Here is a 21,637-nt window from a genome sequence, read left to right as displayed (position 1 = left end):
GTATACAATCGTATATAAGCTCTAGATTATATATATGATTATAATACATACTAATACTTTAATCCAGCACATACATAGTGACTGACCTTATATCCCCAAGGATATAACCACCTGGGAGTTACACAGGGTTATGAATTGAATTGTGTCTCCACCCCCTAATTTACATGAAGTATTAACCTGCAATGTGACTGTATTTGGAAACAGGACTTTTACAGAGGTAATTCAGGTTAAATTAATACATAAGGGTGGAAACCTAATCTAATAGCACTGATGCCCTTATAAGAAGAGAGAGGGACACCAAATACCTCTCTCTATACAGGTAGGTGGACAGGCAGGCAGGCAAGCAGACGACAAATAGATAGATAGATAGATAGATAGATAGATAGATAGATAGATAGATAGATAGGTAGATGGATAGATGGATAGATGGATAGATAGATGGATGGATAGATAGATAGATAGGTAGATGGATAGATGGATAGATGGATAGATAGATGGATGGATCTCTTCAGGAGCACAGAGGAAAGGCCATGTGAGGATATAGCATGAAACCCACTCTCTGGAAGTCAGGAAGAGTTCTCATAAAAAACAAATTTGCAGACGCCTTGATCATAAACTTCTAGCCTCCAGAACTGTGAAAAACTAAATGTCTATTGTTTAAGCCATCCAATCTGTGGTATTTAGTTATGAAAACCAAGGAATATCATACACAGACAAAACCCAAGTTCCTCTAGAAATAGATGGTGTCCCCAGTCCCCTTTCCCACTGCCATTCTTTAGTTAGGTGCTCATCTAATTTATTTTAGTCACTATCTAAGCACTCTACCTGTCTTTATCTCATCCCTCTTCAATATTCTTACATTGCTGTGAGAGTTCCTTTTAAAATACAATGATCATAGCATGTGCTCTTGCCTTGAAGTGAAATAAAACTAATTAAACTTAGTAAAATAGCTCCTCATCACCTATAGGTCCAAACACCCTAGTATGGCCCCTGCGTCCTTTGTTCCTTGTCTTCTTGATCACATTCCCAGAGGGCTTCAGAATCCCATTATTGGTTCCTCACATCAAACTCTTCTATGCCTTTATGTTCTCACTCCCCACATTCCTTCTGATTTCTCCCAGGCTGGATGTCAAAAAGTTGTATGCTTTCTTTAAGACCCTGCTTAAATGCTACCGCGTTTTGAAGTCTTTCCTTTATACTCCCAGGAAGGAGTAACTGTTTCTCTTTGGTGCTTCTAAGGCACATTGTATAGACATCTATTATGAGTGGCCTTTGTTTACATTACTCTCTCTTACCTTTAAACTGAGGAACTTTCACCCATATTGTTTTGTTTTATTTTTTCCCAAGGTGCTATTATGATAACAGGCACTTAGGAAGTAATCATATATTTGTTTATCAAATATTTGTGACTGTTAGCATAGAAGCTAGAGTAAGAACAATAATAGGAGTTAATAAAGTTCAAAACCACAAACATCCTGCAGTCCTCCAAAATGTACCTTTTAAACGTAGCCCAACACAATGTATAAAACCTACATATTTAACTGCCTGCTATAAATGTATCTGTGAAGTTGCTGGAGAGTCTCCAACATATCTACAAGGATTATATCCATTCTGTAATTTTTTTTTTTGTCAAGTAAATACAGAAATGGGGTTGGTGTTGGATTGATATGGAAAGTAAATGAACTGCAATATCTTTAAGCAATAAAATATTTAAAATACACTACAGATGGCTGCTGAAAGTCCTCCTTTTTCCTTTGGGGCCTTTTTAATGTGCTGGTAAGAGGAATTCAGTTCTCTATTGTCCATCACATTTTAACCAGAAGTTGATCAAAGGGGAAGCTACAGCCTTCACTACAACAATACAAACAATTCAAGTCCATTGCTATCCTAGCTAGCTGGCTGGCTGCCATTGTGCTATGGCTCTGTGCTGTTGCACTTACACAGCTTTTAGAAAGAATAAGAAAAAAATGCTGTGGATTTTTTTTTTTTCTTTTGGCTTTTAAGCTTTCTTGCCAGTGAATTGTTGCAAGCCTTATCATTTACGCATTAACTATAATGAATCAATCACTAATATGTTTCGTATTATTTAAAAGACCTTTGACAAAAGTAGTTGGGAACCACAAAATAGGAAGTAAAAGACCTGAATCCTTGTGCTATTAGCTGCATGCTTCTGGGTAAATAAATATTTCTGAGTTTCTATTATTATATTGGTCAAGTGAAGGCATTCAACTAAATCAACATTTCATAAAATGCTACAGGAACAAGTTAACTATTATAAGAGAAAAAAGTGAAGGAATCAGTGAAAAAGCTCATGGAACACTGAATTCAATAAAATTAAGTAGATTTTATTTTGAACCTCAAGACTTCTCTGTACCTTTGATATGTTAATATCCAGCATTACTCTCTAAGAACAGATATGACACTCAGTTTTTTCAAATGTATATAACCCCAGAAAACTGATTTTTGACTTAGAATATCTACTATTGTCTTATGATACAAGAAACACTGGAAAAGTCCAACTATATGACATCTGAAAGGTCTTTAAAAAATGGTATAAAATTTTTTTGATATGTATAATTGTTTTCTTTTAAAACTCACATTTCTATGTGTTATAAGCTGATATGGTTATTTCCACAATTTATCTGATATATTTATTGAGTTCCTACAGTATGCTAGCTCCTGGTGATACAAAGATGGATTAGATATTATTCTACATTTAAGTGTTTCATGTTCTATGAGTGAAGCAGACATGTGAACATGTAATTACTTACGTGACTGCATAACAGAAAAATCAACAGCATGCTGCAGGAGCAGAGAGAAGATATGTTTTGAAAATAATCAGAAAAATTGCTGTGAAAGACTTTTTGGCCTTTAAAATGTGATTTGCTATGTTGTATGGATATAGTTTTTAGTAGAATAAAATTTCCCCAGTTGACATTTTCTGCAATTGTCTTCTAATTCCTACCAAGTCAAATTTAAGGTGCCGAGATTAAAAGGTTAAGACAAATAGACAGGAAACATGTTTTTATATGATCTCTATCACAGTAATTTTTTTTTAGTAAACCTGAACAAAAAGTAGTATCTTATATCTGTTCTTGCCTATCCTACTTGAAATGAGTAACAGAATTTAGAAAATGTTTTGAAACAATTTTTCATAGAAGAAAGTATTTTAAATTAACTGAGTCATACAACTACAACATTTAAGTCCATGTATTTTAAAATGATATACATCCCAAGTTACTTCCCTAATATAAGATTTTAAAAGACCTTCAGACTTATCTGTAATTTTTTTAAAAACCTTCTATCTCTGCTAATAGGAGGATTTATACTATGACCCTATTGCAATTTAATTTATACAAGCAGCTCAAGTTAAAATTATTCTTTTAAAAACTATTTATATAATCTTCAAAAACTGCATCTACCAAGCTGAACCAATTTATTTCAGGTATAATAAGTCATTATTTGATTTAATTCAAAAATTAGCATCATCAGTGTATTCTAACATATCAATATTCTCATTCTCTTGACAGAACACCACTAATAGGGTAAATAAGAACTCTGAAATGTCATTTTTAATGTTTAAATATTTATGCTAGGCATTCATGTGTTTGTAGGCCTGGCATCTATTTGTTCAACTTAATATAGCGATGCTTGAACTTAAGAACCACCTTGAGGGCTAAAGCTCAGATTACCAGGTCTTACCTTGAGATAGTCTAATTCAGTAAGTCTTGGATGAAGCTGACAATCTGTCTTTCTATGAAGTTTCAATGGCTGCTGCTGCTGCTGCTGGTCCAGGTTACACACTTTAAGAGGCACTGCTTTCACAGGTCCCCACTTATTAGATACCTATCTAGGTCTTTATGTTGTTCTGAGTTCCTCCACCAGAGCCCAATCTGGGGCCCTGATAAAGCAATGAGAGTTTATTATCCCAGTGTCCCCAAACCAAAGTCACCTTGTGTTCGTTTCTTGGTTCTGCCATCACAACCTCCTTTACCAAAAACTAGCAGATCTTCCCTCCCACAATGTTTTCTACTTTCAGCTAACAATAATAGAATAATAGGTCATTAGTTTCAAAATGCGGCCCACACTTTGGGATTCTTTCCCTCTTATCACTGTCCATTTTTCACATAACCCATTTTTCTCTTTCATAACATCCTTATAGTACCTTGGTTCTTTCCGGAGCTCATTTGCCACTCTATTTAATTAGATGCGATTGCCAGTCTATATGACTATATAGCCTAATTAATAAATAGCCTATATTCATTAATTTGTTAATTAACTCCACAAACATTTGTTAAAACTCAACACATAAATAATATGACAAAAATTCTGCACTCGTGGACTTACATTACAGGCGGGGAGATGCTTCACACACACACATGCTTCACACCCACATACACACACACACGCGAGTATATAGGCTAGGAGAGTAGGATACAGACAGGGTAGGAGCTGAGACTGTTCTAACCATTATGAGTTAGGATATCAACAGCCTGTGGGTAAGGAGAAACTGAAGACTAATATTAGAATTCCCTGGGTATCTAGCTTTTGGAGTTGACTGTACAAAAATGCACAATGAATTGTATACAGTTCCTATTTCAGAATGTGAGTGCTTTGCACCTTAACCTTTTGTCTTTCTCATAAATGCTGAATTAAACAACTACTCTAGGTATTTAGATATAATAATTCTGAAAATATGCAATTCCTTCCTGTACAACAAAGTCAAAATTTTGAGTGAAGAGGGAGCAAAATCAGGCCAGAAATGTATATTACAACATTATCTTACCAAATCAATGTTCTTAAACAGTGATGATTCTGATAAATCAGCAGAGCAATTTCCAGCAAAATAATTAGTTCATCACACACACACACATACACACACACACACATCTTTAAGAAATTTGAGGCAATAAAGAAGCAAAAATAAGCCTAAAGTAAGAGTTTTTCTATGTTTACAACACCTTCAAGAAAAGCAACAAGCTTATTATGCTAGATGATTTGAAACATGTTTTAATCTTTATATCATTAGCTTCTAGGTAAATCTGAGGATATCTGAACTGAATGAAATTTATTAACCAGAGTTTCTTTCTAATAAGGAAAATAAGTATATGTTTGTAATTTTGCTTTTACAGATATTAACATATTCAACTATGTTACCTGAAATTTTAAAAAAAATCTCCCTAGCCACACATTTATTTTCGGTATTACAGAGCTAAAATGGCCTTGTAAAGAAAATCATCCTAGTTTTAAAAATATCCCAAAATAGGCTAGACGCAGTGGATCATGCCTGCAATCCCAGCACTTTGGGAGGCCGAGGCGGATGGATCACAAGGTCAAGAGATGGAGACCATCCTGACCAACATGGTAAAACCCCACCTCTACTAAAAATACAAAGATTAGCTGGGCATGGTGGCGTGTGCCTGTAGTCTCAGCTACTCAGGAGACTGAGGCAGGAGAATCACTTGAATCCGGGAGGCTGAGGTTGCAGCAAGCTGAGATTGTGGCATTGCACTCCAGCCTGGTGACAGAGGGAGACTCTGTCTCACAGAAAAAAAAAAAAAAAAAAAAAAAAAATCCCTAAATAATTATTTATCAAAATAAAATATTTATCAAAGTAACAAGTCCTTTGATTTACACTATTTAATAGGCGTTTCTCTTATTTTCTTCTTATAAAATTGCTTCATACACGCTTCACCATCATATAGGCTGATAGCATTACCTGTCTGCATCCACTGTCACATCGTGAACCCCTCTCTGGATGACGTCCCGGGAGCTTGCTGTGTCTGGTATTCGGTTCAGACTTCTAGTGTATAGGTTAAGTCCTCCATCTGTCATGTACCTGAAAAGAAATGTCTAATTAATCCACAGAAAATAAAATCAACTCAACTGTACAATTTAACTTAAACAAACGGTGTCCACAATTTTCAATAATTACTCAAATATATTCTACTATCTTTTTTTTTCTGTATAAACATTCTACTCACCAGGGATAATTAAAATATTTTTTCAAGTTTACTAGGAAATCAATATTCCTGACTACAACAAGTAACTAGCCTATCATAGAACCTATTTTTTTATTTTGTTATTAATATTATGAACAGACTTGCAGATAATATAACTCTTAGAAAATTAAAAGGAAGGAAATTTCATTTTTGAAATACTGTTTTTAAAGAGGTCATAGGAGTAAAGGATCAAAGCCTAAACTTCCACCATATCTGCCATCTTCCTAGAAGTCTGTTTTTATATTTAAATTATATTTAATATCTCATATCAGCTGCTGTCACAGCACTGTCAAAATCAGCTGTGTCCCCACCCAAATCTTACCCTGAACTGTAAAAATCCCCATGTGTCAAGTGTCAAGGGTGGGGCCAGGTAGAGACAACCGAATAATGGGGGTGGTTTTCCCCATACTGTTCTCGTGGTAGTGAATGAGTTTCACGAGATCTCATGGTTTTATAAATGGGAGTTCCCTTGCACAAGCTCTCTTGCCTGCAGTGCGCCATGTAATATGTCCCTTGCTTTTCCACTATGACTGTGAGGCCTCCCCAGCCATGTGAAACTGTGAGTCAATTAGACCTCTTTCCTTTATAAATCACCCAGTCTCTTGATGTCTTTATTAGCAGAGTGAGAACACACTAATACAGCTATCTTCCTAGAATTCTATGTTTTTGTATTTAATATCGCATATCAGCTGCTGTCTGTCACAATTAGCTAATTTGTAAACACAGGGGTACACAGAGAATCTAAAGTGATCCTCACCACTCCCTTAAAGAAACTCCAGTTCAGCATCTTCCTTTACAGAAGCATAGATAACATTAAAAGATGCCCCTCAGATTAAATGTGCTAGGTAAAAAATCCATGCTGATAACGAATGATTGCTGTGAACCTTTTTTTAATGGTTGTTTGGAAAAAAATCAGGCACCTAGGAGAGAAACCCTTACATGTAGACACGCAGACAGTTTCCTAAGGTCAGTGTGTAAGGATGGTTGAATGTAGACCAGAGCCAGACCGCTTAGGTTCAACTATAGTGCTGCTACTTACTAGCTGTGTGTGCTCAGGTAAGTCACCTAAACAAGCTATATTTAAATTGCTTCATCTGTAAAACAGAGACCATAATGATATGCTCACTTCTTGCAGTGATGTTGAGCTACCAATGAGTTAATGTATATATAACATGCATAGAGCATTGTCTAGCACATTATAAGTACTATATAAATACTGACTATCTTTAAAAATACTAGCTATTTTATGCATTAGAGTTTCTAGAGTCACTAAAATAGCTCATATCTTGAATATGAAAGTAGAGGAAGCATTAAGATTAGGAATTTCTGGTGCAAAAGATGGATCTTTTTAACACAGCTCAAGTAACTATGACCTTTCGCATACTGTTATGCATACTTCAGTCATCACAAAGTTTACTGAATGAGAAATGAGGGAGGATCAAGGCAGAAGCAGGATTAAAGTATATCTACCCCTCACTCCTGTGCCTTAATTTTAATTTTTATTCCACAGAATTCTTAGATTAGTTTGTATTTGGTCATGTGACTTAAAGTAGAATTTTAGGTTATATTCTTGGCTCAACTATTCATACCATGACACCTGAAGATAACTTCAGTTTCCACCAAATTAAAATATGCAACTTTTATCCCAATTTTCCAGGGTGTTTTCTACTTTATAAACAGAGACTTTTCAAAGAGGTTCATTATGAGTAAGAGGCCTTTCTCTGACTAATTCCTAATTACTGACAGATTCATATCCCCCAGTGTTTAAAGTAATTTCAAAAAGAGGAGAAAGAGATAAGCCTTTGCATGCTTCAAGAAATTCTGAATTCTCAGAATGCTGATTAACTAACTTTCTCAGTTACACCTAGAGTACATGGAAAAAATGAAACTTTATTCCCATTTAAATGACTTCAAGACATTATTTGTGGTTACATGAGAAAATCCTAAATTAAACATCTTCATTCATTACTATTTTATTGAGCCTTTTGTAACTTTAATCTGTAAAACATATTTTTAAACATTTTCAAAAGAGTTAACTTTATGATTCAACTTTTTCAGGACTCATAGCATAAATACTTCTTTTTTTTTTTTTTTTTTTTGAGATGGAGTCTCACTCTGTTACCCAGGTTGGGGTAAAGTGGTGAGATCTTGGCTCACTGCAACCTCCGCTTTCCGGGTTCAAGCAATTCTCCTGCTTCAGCCTCCTGAGTAGCTGGGATTACTGGTGTGCACCACCATGTCCAGCTAATTTTTTTGTATTTTTAGTAGAGATGGAGTTTCACCATGTTGGCCAGGCTGGTCTCGAACTCCTGACCTCTGGTGGTCCATCTGTCTCAGCCTCCTGAAGTGCTGCGATTACAGGTATGAGCCGCCACACCTGGCCAGCATAAACACTTCTAAGCCCCCTTTACTTAAAGAAAACACCATCAAATTAAACTTTTCCTGGGATATCTCCAGCCTTCTTATCTTCTCACATTTTAATTCTAGGCTGAGATACTGGGGCTGCCTCCTACGTCAGCCAACAAGGGCACACTGCATAGGCTGATGAGCAATAGAAAGCCCAACACATCCTGGATATCCTCGCACAATCAACCTTGAGCTGAGACCAGCCCCATCACCTGCTGACCAGATCTTACCAGATTCCGCACAGGTAAGAGAACTGAGTCATGACTTAAATTTCAGTGTCCTGTACTCTAACATATGAAAGAACAACTGTATGTGAGTAAACAGGCAAACAGTACCAGGGGAAGTTTTCATGCAGGATTTGGGGTATTTTTACTTATTAACATAAGACATGTAGACCATCGATGCATATTTAAATGGACTCATTTGTGAGACTATCCAAGACTTTTTGAAAGATGTTAGGGAACAAAAATAGAGGAAACAAGAAGTCTGAATCATGTTTTAAATGAAGCAGAATCAAAAAGGAAGGACAAAATCTATAACAGTATTTTTTTAAAAATTAGTGAGTTAAGCAGAGACTAGCTAGATGTCATCAAACCAATTTCCCGCTCCTCCTGGGCACACAGCTGAACCATATAACCTATTTTCTTTTACAGTCAGGTGTGGTCACGCAGCTGTTCTAGACAAATGAATGTAGGCAGAACTCATATGCATGACTTCCAGGCCTGATACATACAAAATGTTCTCACACCCTCGTTCTTCCCCTCTTTTGCCATTTGCCTGTTGAATATCAATGCATAGGGTGACACTGGAAATCTGGTTGGGGAACAACAGAATTACCATCCATCTTATTCTCTGAATGACTACGTGGAGGGCATTCCCCAAGTGAAGATCAGAAACATCAGCGAGGGTTTTATGTGAAGAACAAATTAGCTTCTTTGTGTTAAGTTACTGAGATTTTGAGATTTCTCTGTTTTAGAAATTAATGTTAACTAATGTAGTTAACACATTATTCTTGTATTCTTGCATATATTGCATGTATTCTTGCAAAATACAAAATGCTCGTGAGTACAATATGCCTGTAACATATATTATTATATGTAGAACTCAGTTGTTAAAAAACATTTAAAACAACTACTTATTTAAGAATATTTCTATGTGTGTGTGTGTGTATATATATACACACACACATGTGTGTGCATATTATAATTAATTTACTGAATAACTGGACGGCTACAAAAATATGAAAACATCATCCTGTGAGTCACATGTGGGCATGTACTGTGTCTGTATTATTCACTACTGAATGCATAGTGCCTGGTATGCTGCTTGACACATAGGATGAACTCGATAAATATTTTTAATAGACATATACATGTATACATAATTCAGCTTATGATTATGATCAGCTTATGATCCTTGTTCTTTCTGTATTCTTTTCCCAGGAGCCTTAATGCCTCCCACAATTCCCACTCTCTTTTATTGAGATGAGATACAATAGATCTCTATCCTGGAGAAACAATCTTCATATCCCACCATCTACCACTCCACATCTCTAACTCCAGATTCATCATCTCCTTGCTCTGCTTGCTCATTAAAAAATCCTCTCTCTCTTGCTTGCTACCTTTCTCTGCTAATTTTCTCTAACGGTATAATTTTCCATCTCCTGTGCTTATGATGTAGGTATCTTAATTCTTGCCTGCCTTATGCCCTCATGGGTAGTCTATCTCTGGCTCTATAAACTTTTCCTTTGCAGGGCTTCCCATATCCATTATTTTCCTAATTTTATCCCTACAAATGCCACTGCCATATTTCTTTCTTTCTTTTTTTTTTTTTTTTTTTTGTTTGTTTGTTTGTTTTTTTTGAGACGGAGTCTCGCTCTGTCACCCAGGCTGGAGTGCAGTGTCGGGATCTCAGCTCACTGCAAGCTCCATCTCCCAGGTTCACGCCATTCTCCTGCCTCAGCCTCCCGAGTAGCTGGGACTACAGGCGCCTGCCACCTCGCCCGGCTAGTTTTTTGTATTTTTAGTAGAGACGGGGCTTCACCGTGTTAGCCAGGATGGTCTCGATCTCCTGACTGCGTGATCCGCCCATCTCGGCCTCCCAAAGTGCTGGGATTACAGGCTTGAGCCACCGCGCCCGGCCGCCACTGCCATATTTCTTATCTTATGAGCTGCGAGCCAGAGCTCTTGCAATAGTTCCGGAAATCGAACCCCAGAGTTTCTCCCCTAAATTTGCTTTGCCTATTTCCCATAAAGTGGCCTTTCAAAAGCCATCACCATCCTCATGCCATGTTCTATGACTATTTAGTAATCTCTAGGATATAGTATTTTACATAGCTTACAATGTAGTTTAAACTTCTTAGCATAATGATGTTAAGGTCTGTCAAAATAGTGTCTATCTCTAAAACATTATCTTTAAATATTCACATTCCATGACTCTCAGTTAAGAGAAAAGTCATCAATATCATCTAATCCACTGTCCCTCTGATTCTGAAAATTACATTTTATGCAAGCTTTCTGAATAATTTATACTTTCTAAGTTTGTACTTTTCTTATATATGTATTTTAAATATTTTTCCTTAGTCTATAGCTTTTAAATCAGAAAATAGAATTAAAATGTTTCTTTTTCTTATTCACTCCTTTCTATTTCATGTGAGGGTTTTGTACTTTCCTCATTCTGAACTCTTAGCTCAATTTTTATCCCTATAAAACTTTTGAAATTCCCAACATACTGCATTGTAGATGTCCCTTGATTTCTTATTCAAACTGCTCCCAAGATACGCTGTCACTCTCCAGATAAACATTCTACATGAGTGTGAGTATATACAGTCAATCATCATTATTCACAAATTCTGTATTTGTGAAGTTGCCTACTTGCTAAAATTTATATGTAACCACAAAATCTAAACTCATAGTACTTTCACAGTCACTCATGGATATGAACAGAACAGTGAAAAAAATGAGTCTCAGACGTTTCCAGCTAAAGCTAAATAAAGTGATACTCTGCCTTCTTATATCAGCTCTAATAGCACAACAAATGTTCTTCTATGCCCTATTTAGTGCCACATTTTCCACATTTGTCTGTGTGTGTGTGTGTGTGTGTGTGTTTACTTTTATTTTTTTGAGACGGACTCTCGCTCTGTGGCCCAGGCTGGAGCGCAGTGGCGCGGTCTTGGATCACTGCAAGCTAGGCCTCCCGGGTTCACGCCATTCTCCTGCCTCCGCCTCCCAAGTATCTGGGACTACAGGTGCCCGCAACTACGCTCAGATAATTTTTTTTTTTTTTTTTTTTGGTATTTTTTAGTAGAGATGGGGTTTCACCATGTTAGCCAGAATGGTCTCCATCTCCTGACCTCGTGATCTGCCCGCCTCGGCCTCCCGAAGTGCTGGGATTACAGGTGTGAGCCACCGCACCACGCCTTCTTTTTGTGTTTTTATGCTGAGAATTGTGCTGTTTAAAATGGCCCCCAAACTTGGTGCTGAAGTGTCATATTATGTTCCTAATTGCAAGAAGTCCTCAATGTGTCTCACAGAGAAACTATGCACTAGATAAGCTCCTTTCAGGCCTGAGTTATGGCGCTGTTGGCTGTGAGTTCCATGTGAATGAATCAGTAGTATGTATTAAATAAGGTGTCTTTAAAGAGAGACACACGTAAAGCAAGGTTATGTATTGATCAGTTGACAAAAATATTGTGCCAAATACAGGAACCAAAACCTATATCTCTACTAGGGACCACAGTTCAGTATTCACTAATGCAATGTTTGTGGTGACTCCATAGAACATAAGTACCATGAATAATGATATTGAGTGCACACAGGTATATATACATACATACACACACACACATACACACACACATACATACATACATGTATACATACATACATATATTAGATGGAGTCTCACTCCGTCACCCAGGCTGGAGTGGTGCAGTGGTGCAATCTCAGCTCACTGCAACTTCTGCCTCCCGGGTTCAGGTGGTTCTCCGGCCTCAGTCTCCCAAGTAGCTGGGAATACAGGCACATGCCACCATGCCTGGCTAACTTTTTTAGTGGAGATGGGGTTTTGCCATGTTGGACAGGCTGGTCTTGAACTCCTGACCACGGGTGATTCACCTGCCTTGGCCTCCCAAAGTGTTGGGATTACAGGCATGAATCACTGTGCCCAGCCTTTGTATATATATCTTTATATATAATATATGGGTATATTTATGTATATAATTAGCCATACAAATATATTTGAATAGTGAATATAAAACTGAATTCACACATATGTCCACATTTAAGGAGATTGAGAAAAAAAGAGAAGAGGGGATAGAGTGGAAAGAATGGAGAAGAAAGAAGAGAGAGATGGGAGAAAGAGTGTGCCTTAGACACTCTTGCTTTGCCATTATGTTTTCTGAACTGGGCATTGCCTCCTAAGCTATGTTAAATACACACAAAAATGATAATTATAACTAACAACAACCAAAAATTGGTATGGTTATTAATGATAATAAATGTAATAGTGATGATAAAGAGGAGGATGATAAATTTACTGAATGCTTGTATCATGCCAAGCATTGTGCAAACTAAACTTGGGAATGATCCTAACAACTTCATGAAGATGGTACAATTTTATCCTTATTTTAGATGACAAAAACTCATTTGGATACATTAGGTTCCCAAGGGGTCCACAGATAACGAACGGGAGAGATTCAAACGAGGCACTCTGAATCCAGTGGCAAATGAACAACAATCTATCTTAATTAATCATAATTAGCCTCTATAATTCTAAATTTTTAGAAAGTCAGGTAGGGTGGATACCAGGAATGGACTAGTAGGTATCAGGATATCAGAGCAAAGCTATAAATCTAATCAAAAGCTATTTTGTACTCTTTTTTTAGGTCGTGTCACCATTCAAACATAAACTTTTCATGAATGAAGTCAGGAAGGGTCACTTATATAGAAGAATTATTTCCTACATGGGTCCTCTCAGATGCATAATGACAAAGAGTAGGTCAAAATCCAGACTCACACAAAGTTTATAGACAAAGTCAATTGGGAAGCTTTTCCGCACATTACTGAGCCTGTGTTTGAAGTCAGACATAACTGAGTTCTAATGCAGGTCTGCCGTTTCACTAGCGTTAGGCCCCAGCCAGGACCAATTAGACTCAGTTTCCTTATCTATAGAACATGTATAAAAACATTCACCTCGTAAGCATTACTGGTGGTGGGAAGGTAAAGTAAAATAGTATCTTCAAAGCATTTAACAAGAGCATAGTACATAACAGGAAATGCTCAAAATGGCAATTACAATTATTAATAGAATATCCTATTGCCTCCCTTTGGGCCTATTCTCTGATTAAGCCAAATATCCCAAATTGTTAATATACTCTAAGAGTTTTACAATCACAACATGTTTTGGGATGTAATAGGACACAGAAGAAAAACAGGGTCTGAGATGTATTGAAATCTGATACCATCAAAAGAAAATGAACAGAGTGAAACTTTCAACTCCAAAGTTATTTTTCCCTCAAGTTAAATTGGGGGTGCATAATTGAAGACAGTAAGAAAATATTTGTCCTCAAAGCAGTTACAGGCAGCTTCTGACAAGCTAAAAAAGAAGAAAAATCAAGCAAATCAGCAAAACTCCTCCTGTCTCCTTCCCACGTCCTTCACTACAAAATCTGTTACTTAAGAAGCATGTGAAAATCACTCTGAAAAACAGAAGCCACATGTGTTTCTCTCAACAACAGAAAAACCTGGTGGCTTATAATGAATTTATAGAAATCTTGGATTCTTTAGTCTCCATGAACGAGCAGAGGAAGGGCCCTTCAACACTGAATAACCTCAGATATCTCATATTTTCTCATGACTTTCTGGGAAAACTTACACATTTGTTTATAGTGAATGCATTCTAGTAGACCACCTCCCCTCTTCACACAATGCTGATGGAGAACAGGGCCACTTACCCACTGTTGATGTCATCTGTCCTGAGACTTTTCCCAAGGATATCACCATCACTCATATATCCACCCACATCGACTTCAGAAGACATGTCCAGGTCACTGCTTGCTTTCTCATTCATGTCAATCTGTGACATGTTTCCCAGCCGAGAGACAGCAGCTCGACGGAGAGGCGTGGTATACATGAACCTCGAGGGGTCTGTGTGGATGAATCGACTGGTACCACTGCGAGGATAGCCAGCACCCAGGGAGGGAGCATCTCCTGCCTGAAGTCGCGGACATGCCTGGCCCAACCTCCATGTCATGGGGGTGGGTCGACTTGTCAAGTTGGGTATGCTCCTTCCATTCACTTCTGTTGTCACAGTGCTGTCAAATGTTGTCTCCAAGGTGCTGTCAAATAAAATGGAGAAATAACTAAACTCTGGTTCACTTAGGGCCACAACCTAGAATGCATGATGACAGAAAAGGCTAGAGTTGACGGTCATCTCTTATAAACATGTCATCTTCCTGAAAGCTAAACTATATGTTCATTTTGAGGTCAAACTGTGGAAAGGGGCATACATTTTACAGCTTTTGGTTGTTTTCAAAAGAAAGGCCATCAGTACACCTTGGGTAAAACAACATATTGCTTTACATTTTCAACAAATTCTTAACTCATTGTAATTTTCCCAGACCTATTCTGAAAGTTAACTACAATTATGTTTGAATGTCTCCCTACCACCCTGCCTAGATGCACTTCAAGGGCAACTTGTGCCACTATTTTCTAGGACAGGTGTTACAAATCCACTTAACGATGATGGCGGTAGTTGCAGTAACTAATTCCCTTGAACTGGAGGTTATACTGAAAAAGACATAGATAGCAGATAGAGATAGAGATAAAAGATAAATAGGTATATGTATGAATTTTCAGTTTAAGGATAATTATGAATCAATTTTTATATAAAACAAGAGAGGAAATAGTAAGGGGAAACTGAAATCCCATCTCTGTCATTATAAGAAAAGTTAAATGTTTGTTTGTAATTATTTTTTCTTTATTGGCTCAAATATATGCAGAATTGAAAAAACCTGTGGCTTATCTGAGTCCCACGAAGACTGGACATAGTCTCTTCTAAATTCTGCCTCAAATCTGCTATGTTTTTAACAGTTCTCATTCTTCTTGTTTCAGGGTCTTCACCTAGGAAAGCAACATGATAAATTGACTATTCATGACATTTATTATCCTCAAAATAATTGTATACATAGATAAGTAAGTCACCACTTCTTAAAAGTAAAAGGATATGTAATACACTTCAAATAACTATTATTTGCAAATTATAATTCTTTCTACAAATAAAATGTGAATAGATACAAATATAATATCACAAGTAATAATTTTAAGTGGTGATAACACAATAACACTTTGTAGGTTTGACCTTAAAATAAAAAAAAAAATCACTTGGAAATATGCTGTTTACCAATCCATGTTGCTGGGATTAATTAAAAATCTATGATTATGACCTGAGAAAGATGGCTGAATAGGAACAGCTCCGGTCTGCAGCTCCCAATGAGATCAACACAGAAGGCGGGTGATTTCTGCATTTCCAACTGAGGTAACAGGCTCATCTCAATGGGACTGGTCAGACAGTGGGTGCAGCCCACAGAGGGTGAGCAGAAGCAGGGTGGGGTGTTGCCTGACCTGGGAAGTGCAAAGGGTTGGGGAACTCCCTCCCCAAGCCAAGGCAAGCTGTGAGGGACTGTGCCTTGAGGGACGGAACTATCCGGTCCAGATACTATGCTTTTCCCAGAGTCTTCACAAACTGCAGACCAGGAGATTCCATTGGGTGCCTACATGACCAAGGGCCTGGGTTTCAAGCACAAAACTGGGCAGCCATTTGGGCAGACACTGAGCTGGCTGCAGGAGCTTTTTTTTTGGTACCCCAGTGGCACCTGGAATGCCAGTGAGACAGAACCATCCACTCCCCTGAAAAGGAGCCTAAAGCCAGGGAGCTAAGTGGTCTAGCTCAGTAGATCCCCCCGCCATGGAGCCCAGCAAGCTAAGATCCACGGGCTTGAAATTCTTGCTGCCAGCACAGCAGTCCGAAGTACACCTGGGACCCTGGAGCTTGGCTGGGGGAGGGGCAACTGTCATAACTGAGGCTTGAGTAGGCACTTTTCCCCTCACAATGTAAACAAACCTGCTGGGAATTTTGGACTGGGCAGAGCCCACTGCAGCTTGGCAAAGCTGCTGTAGCCAGACTGCCTCTCTAGATTCCTCCTCTCTGGACAGGGCATATCTGAAAGAAAGGCAGCAGCCCCAGTCAGGGGCTTACAAATAAAACTCTCATCTCCCTGGGACAGAGCACCTGGGGGAAGGAGCAGCTGTGGGTGCAGCTTCAGCAGACTAAAACATTCTTGCCCACTGGCTCTGAAGAGAGCAGCGGATCTCCCAGCACAGTGCTCTAGCTCCGCTAAGGGACAGACGGCCTCCTCAAGTGGGTCCCTGACCCCCATGCCTCCTGACAAGGAGACACCTCCCAGCAGGTGTTGACAGACTCCTCATACAGGAGAGCTCCAGCTGGCATCTGGTGGGTGTCCCTCTGGGACCAAGCTTCCAGAGGAAGGAACAGGCAGCAATCTTTGCTGTTCTGCAGCCTCTGCTGGTGACACCCAGGCAAACAGGATCTGGAGTGGACCTCCAGCAAACTCCAAAAGACCTGCAGCAGAGGGGCCTGACTGTTAGAAGGAAAACTAACAAACAGAAAGGAATAGCATCAATGTCAACAAAAAAGATGCCCACATAAAAACCCCATTCGAAGGTCACAGACATCAGAGGCCAAAGGTAGATAAATCCACAAAGATAAGAAAAAAAAAAAAAAAAAAAAAAAAAAAAACAGCTCAAAAAGGCTGAAAATTCCAAAAACTAGAATGCCTCTTCTCCTCCAAAGATCACAACTCTTCACCAGCAAGGGAACAAAACTGGACAGAGTATGAGTTTGACGAATGTACAGAAGTAGACTTTAGAAGGTCTCCTCCAAGGCCTTCTCCTCCTTGGAGGAGAACAAACTCCTCCAAGCTAAAGGAGAATGTTATAACCCAATGAAAGGAAGCTAAGAACTTTGAAAAAAGGTTAGAGGAATTATTAACTAGAATAACCAGTTTAGTACACAAGAACACAAATGACCTGATGGAGTTGAAAAACACAGCACGAGAACTTCATGAAGCATACACAAGTAGAAATAGCTGAATAGATCAAGGAGAAAAAAGGATATCTGAGATTGAAGATCAACTTAATGAAATACAGCATGAAGACAAGATTAGAGAAAAAAGAATGAAAAGGAACAAACAAAGCCTCCAAGAAACATGGGACTATGTGAAAAGACCAAACCTAGGTTTGATAGGTGTACCTGAAAGTGATGGAAAGAATGGAACTAAGCTGGAAAACACTCTTCAGGATATTATCCAGGAGAACTTGCCCAGCCTAGCAAGACAGGCCAACATTCAAATTCAGGAAATACAAGGAACACCACAAAGATACTCTTTGGGAAGAGCAATCCCAAGACACATAATTGTCCGATTCACCAAAGTTGAAATGAAAGAAACAACATTAAGGGCAGCCAGAGAGAAAGGTTAGTTACTCACAAAGGGAAGCCCATCAGACTAACAGTGGATCTCTCTGCAGAAACCCAACAAGCCAGAGAGAGTGGGGGCCAATATTCAACGTACTTCTTTTTTTTTTTTTTTTTGAGACAGAGTCTCGCTCTGTCACCCAAGCTGGAGTGCAGTGGCACAGTCTCGGTTCACTGCAAGCTCCACCTCCTGGGTTCACACCATTCTCCTGCCTCAGCCTTCTGAGTAGCTGGGACTACAGGCGACAACCCCCAGGCCCGGCTAATTTTTTGTATTTTTAGTACAGACGGGGTTTCACCGTGTTGGCCAGGATGGCCTTGATCTCCTGACCTTGTGATCCACCGGCCTCGGCCTCCCAAAGTGCTGGGATTACAGGCGTGAGCCACCACACCCGGCCTCAACATTCTTAAAGAAAAGAATTTTCAACCCAGAATTTCATATCCAGCCAAACTAAGCTTCATAAGATTCACGTGCAAAGACTCACATAGGCTCAAAATAAAGGGATGGAGGAATATTTACCAAGCAAATGGGAAGCAAATAAAAGCAGGGATTGCAATTCTAGACTCTAATAAAACAGACTTTTTATCTGTTTTAAATACAAAAAAAGACAAAGAAGGTCATTGCATAATGGTAAAGGGATCAACGCAACAAGAAGAGCTAACTATCCTAAATGTATATGCACCCAAAACAGAAGCACCCAGATTAATAAAGCAAGTTCTTAGAGACCTACAGAGACTTAGACTCCCACACAATAATAGTGGGAGACTTTAACACCCCATTGTCAATATGAGACAGATCAACGAGACAGAAAATTAACAAAGATATTCAGGACTTGAACTCAGCTCTGGACCAAGCGGACCTAATAGACATCCACAGAACTCTCCACCCTAAATAAACAGAATATACATTCTTCTCAGCACCACATCACACTTATTCTAAAACTGATCACAGAATTGGAAGTAAAACACTCCTCAGCAAATGCAAAAGAACGGAAATCCTAGCAAATACTCTCTCAGACCACAGTGCAATCAAATTAGAACTCAAGGTTAAGAAACTCACTTGAAACTGTACAACTACATAGAAACTGAACAACCTGCTCCTGAATGACCACCGGGTAAATGAAGAAATTAAGGCAGAAAGCAATAAGTTCTTTGAAACCAATGAGAATAAAGAAACAAATACCAGAATGTCTGGGACACAGCTAAAGCTGTGTGTAGAGGGAAATTTGTAGCACTAAATGCCCACAGGAGAAAGCAGGAAATATCCAAAAATCAGCACCCTAACATCACAATTAAAAGAACTAGAGAAGCAAAAGCAAACACATTCAAAAGCTAGCAGAAAACAAGAAATAACTAAGATCAGAGCAAAACTGAAGGAGAGAGACACAAAAACCCTTCAAAAAAATCAATGAATCCAGAGCTGGTTTTTGAAAAGATTAACAAAATAGATAGACTGCTAGCCAGACTAATAAAGAAGAAAATAGAGAAGAATGAAATAGATGTAATAAAAGATGATAAAGGAGATATCACCACTGATCCCACAGAAACGCAAACTACCATCAAAGAATACTATAAACACTACTATGCACACAAACTAGAAAATCTAGAAGAAATGGATAAATTCCTGGACACATACACCCTCCCAAGACTAAACCAGGAAGAAGTCAAATCCCTGAACAGACCAATAACAAGTTCTGAAATTGAGACAGTAATTAATAGCCTACCAACCAAAAAAAGCCCAGGACCAGATGGATTCACAGCTGAATTCTACCAGAGCTACAAAGAGGAGCTGGTACCATTCCTTCTAAAACTAGTCCAATCAATAGAAAAAGAGGGACACCTCCCTAACTCATCTTATGAGGCCAGCATCATCCTGATACTAAAACCTGGCAGAGACACACACACACACAAAAAGAAAAATTCAGGCCAATATCCCTGATGAATATCGATGCAAAAATCCTCAATAAAATACTGGCAAACTGAATCCAGTAACACATCAAAAAGCTTATCCACTGGCCAGTGCGGTAACTCACGCCTGTAATCCCAGCACTTTGGGAGGCCGAGTGGGGCAGATCACGAGGTCGGGAGTTCGAGACAATCCTGGCCAACATGGAGAAACCCCGTCGCTACTAAAAATACAAAATTAGCTGGGTACAGTGGCATGCACCTGCAGTCCCAGCTACTTGGGAGGCTGAGGCAGGAGAATTGCTTGTACCTAGGAAGCGGAGGTTGCAGTGAGCCAAGATCATGCCTGTGTGATGGAGCAAGACTCCATCTCAAAAAAAAAAAAGAAAAAAGAGAAAAAAAAGCTTATCCACTATGATCAAGTTGGCTTCATCACTGGGATGCAAGGCTGGTTCAACATATGCAAATCAATAAACATAATGCATCACATAAACAGAACCAATTGCAAAAACCACATGATTATCTCAATAGATGTAGAAAAGGCCTTTGATAAAATTCAACACCCCTTCATGCTAAGAACTCTCAATTACTAGGTATTGATGGAACGTATCTCAAAATAACAAGGGCTGTTTATGACAGACCCACAGCCAATATCACACTGAATGGACAAAAGCTGGAAGCATTCCCTTTGAAAACCTGCACAAGGCAAGGATGCCCTCCCTCACCATTCCTATTCAACATAGTATTGGAAGTTCTGGCAAGGGCAATCAGGCAAGAGAAAGAAATAAAGGGTATTCAAATAGGAAGACAGGAAGTCAAATTGTCTCTGTTTGCAGATGACATGATTTTATATTTAGAAAACCCCATCTTCTCAGCCAAAAACTCCTTAAGCTGATAAGCAAACTCAGCAAAGTCTCAGGATACAAAATCAATGTGCAAAAATCACAAGCATTCCTATACACGAATAATAGACAAACAAACAGACAAATGAGTGAATTCCCATTCACAACTGCTACAAAGATAATAAAATACCTAGAAATACAAAAGGTATGTGAAGGACCTCTTCAGAAAGAACTACAAAACACAGCTCAAGGAAATAAGAGAGGACACGAACAAATGGAAAAACATTCCATGCTCATGGATAGGAAGAATCAATATCATGAAAATGGCCATACTGCCCAAAGTAATTTAGAGATTCAATGCTATCCCTGTCAAGCTACCAGTAACTTTCTTCATAGAGTTAGAAAAAACTACTTTAAATTTCATTTGGAACCAAAAAAGAGCCTGTATAGCCAAGATAATCCTAAAGGAAAAGAAGAAAGCTGGAAGCATCATGCTACCTGACTTCAAACTATACTCCAAGGCCACAGTAACCAAAACAGCATGGTACTGGTACAAAAACAGATATATAGACCAATGAAACAGAACAAAGGCCTTAGAAATAACACCACACATCTACAACCATCTGGTCTTTGACAAACCTGACACACACAAGCAATGGGGAAAGGATTCCCTATTCAATAAATGGTGCTGGGAAAACTGGCTAGCCATATGCAAATAACTGAAACTGGATCCCTTCCTTACACTTTATACAAAAATTAACTCAAGATGGATTAAGGACTTAAACCTAAGACCTAAAACCATAAAAACCCTAGAAGAAAACCTAGGCAATACCATTCAGGACATACTCATGGGCAAAGACTTCACGACTAAAACACCAAAAGCAATGGCAACAAAAGCCAAAATTGACATATGGGACCTAATTAAACTAA

At 38.5% G+C, this 21,637-nt stretch overlaps 1 protein-coding gene across 12 annotated transcripts in view; it reads right to left on the bottom strand.

The window, feature by feature from the left end:
* The window catches only part of NAV3 (neuron navigator 3), a 946,218-nt gene that overhangs the window by 144,964 nt on the left and 779,617 nt on the right, over positions 1 to 21,637 (bottom strand). For all 12 annotated transcript variants that reach the window (XM_021923304.2, XM_031651088.1, XM_021923300.2 and 9 more), the window contains 3 exons: positions 15,421 to 15,529; positions 14,362 to 14,745; positions 5,720 to 5,839 (listed from right to left, as the gene is read on the bottom strand). In XM_021923304.2, the coding sequence (XP_021778996.2) occupies positions 5,720 to 5,839; positions 14,362 to 14,745; positions 15,421 to 15,529 (613 nt within the window). The remainder of the gene's footprint in view (positions 1 to 5,719; positions 5,840 to 14,361; positions 14,746 to 15,420; positions 15,530 to 21,637) is intronic.

This window comes from Papio anubis, chromosome 9 (assembly GCF_008728515.1).
Source record: "Papio anubis isolate 15944 chromosome 9, Panubis1.0, whole genome shotgun sequence".
NCBI classification, from domain to species: domain Eukaryota; kingdom Metazoa; phylum Chordata; class Mammalia; order Primates; family Cercopithecidae; genus Papio; species Papio anubis.
This window is presented reverse-complemented; position numbering and strand designations above follow the sequence as displayed.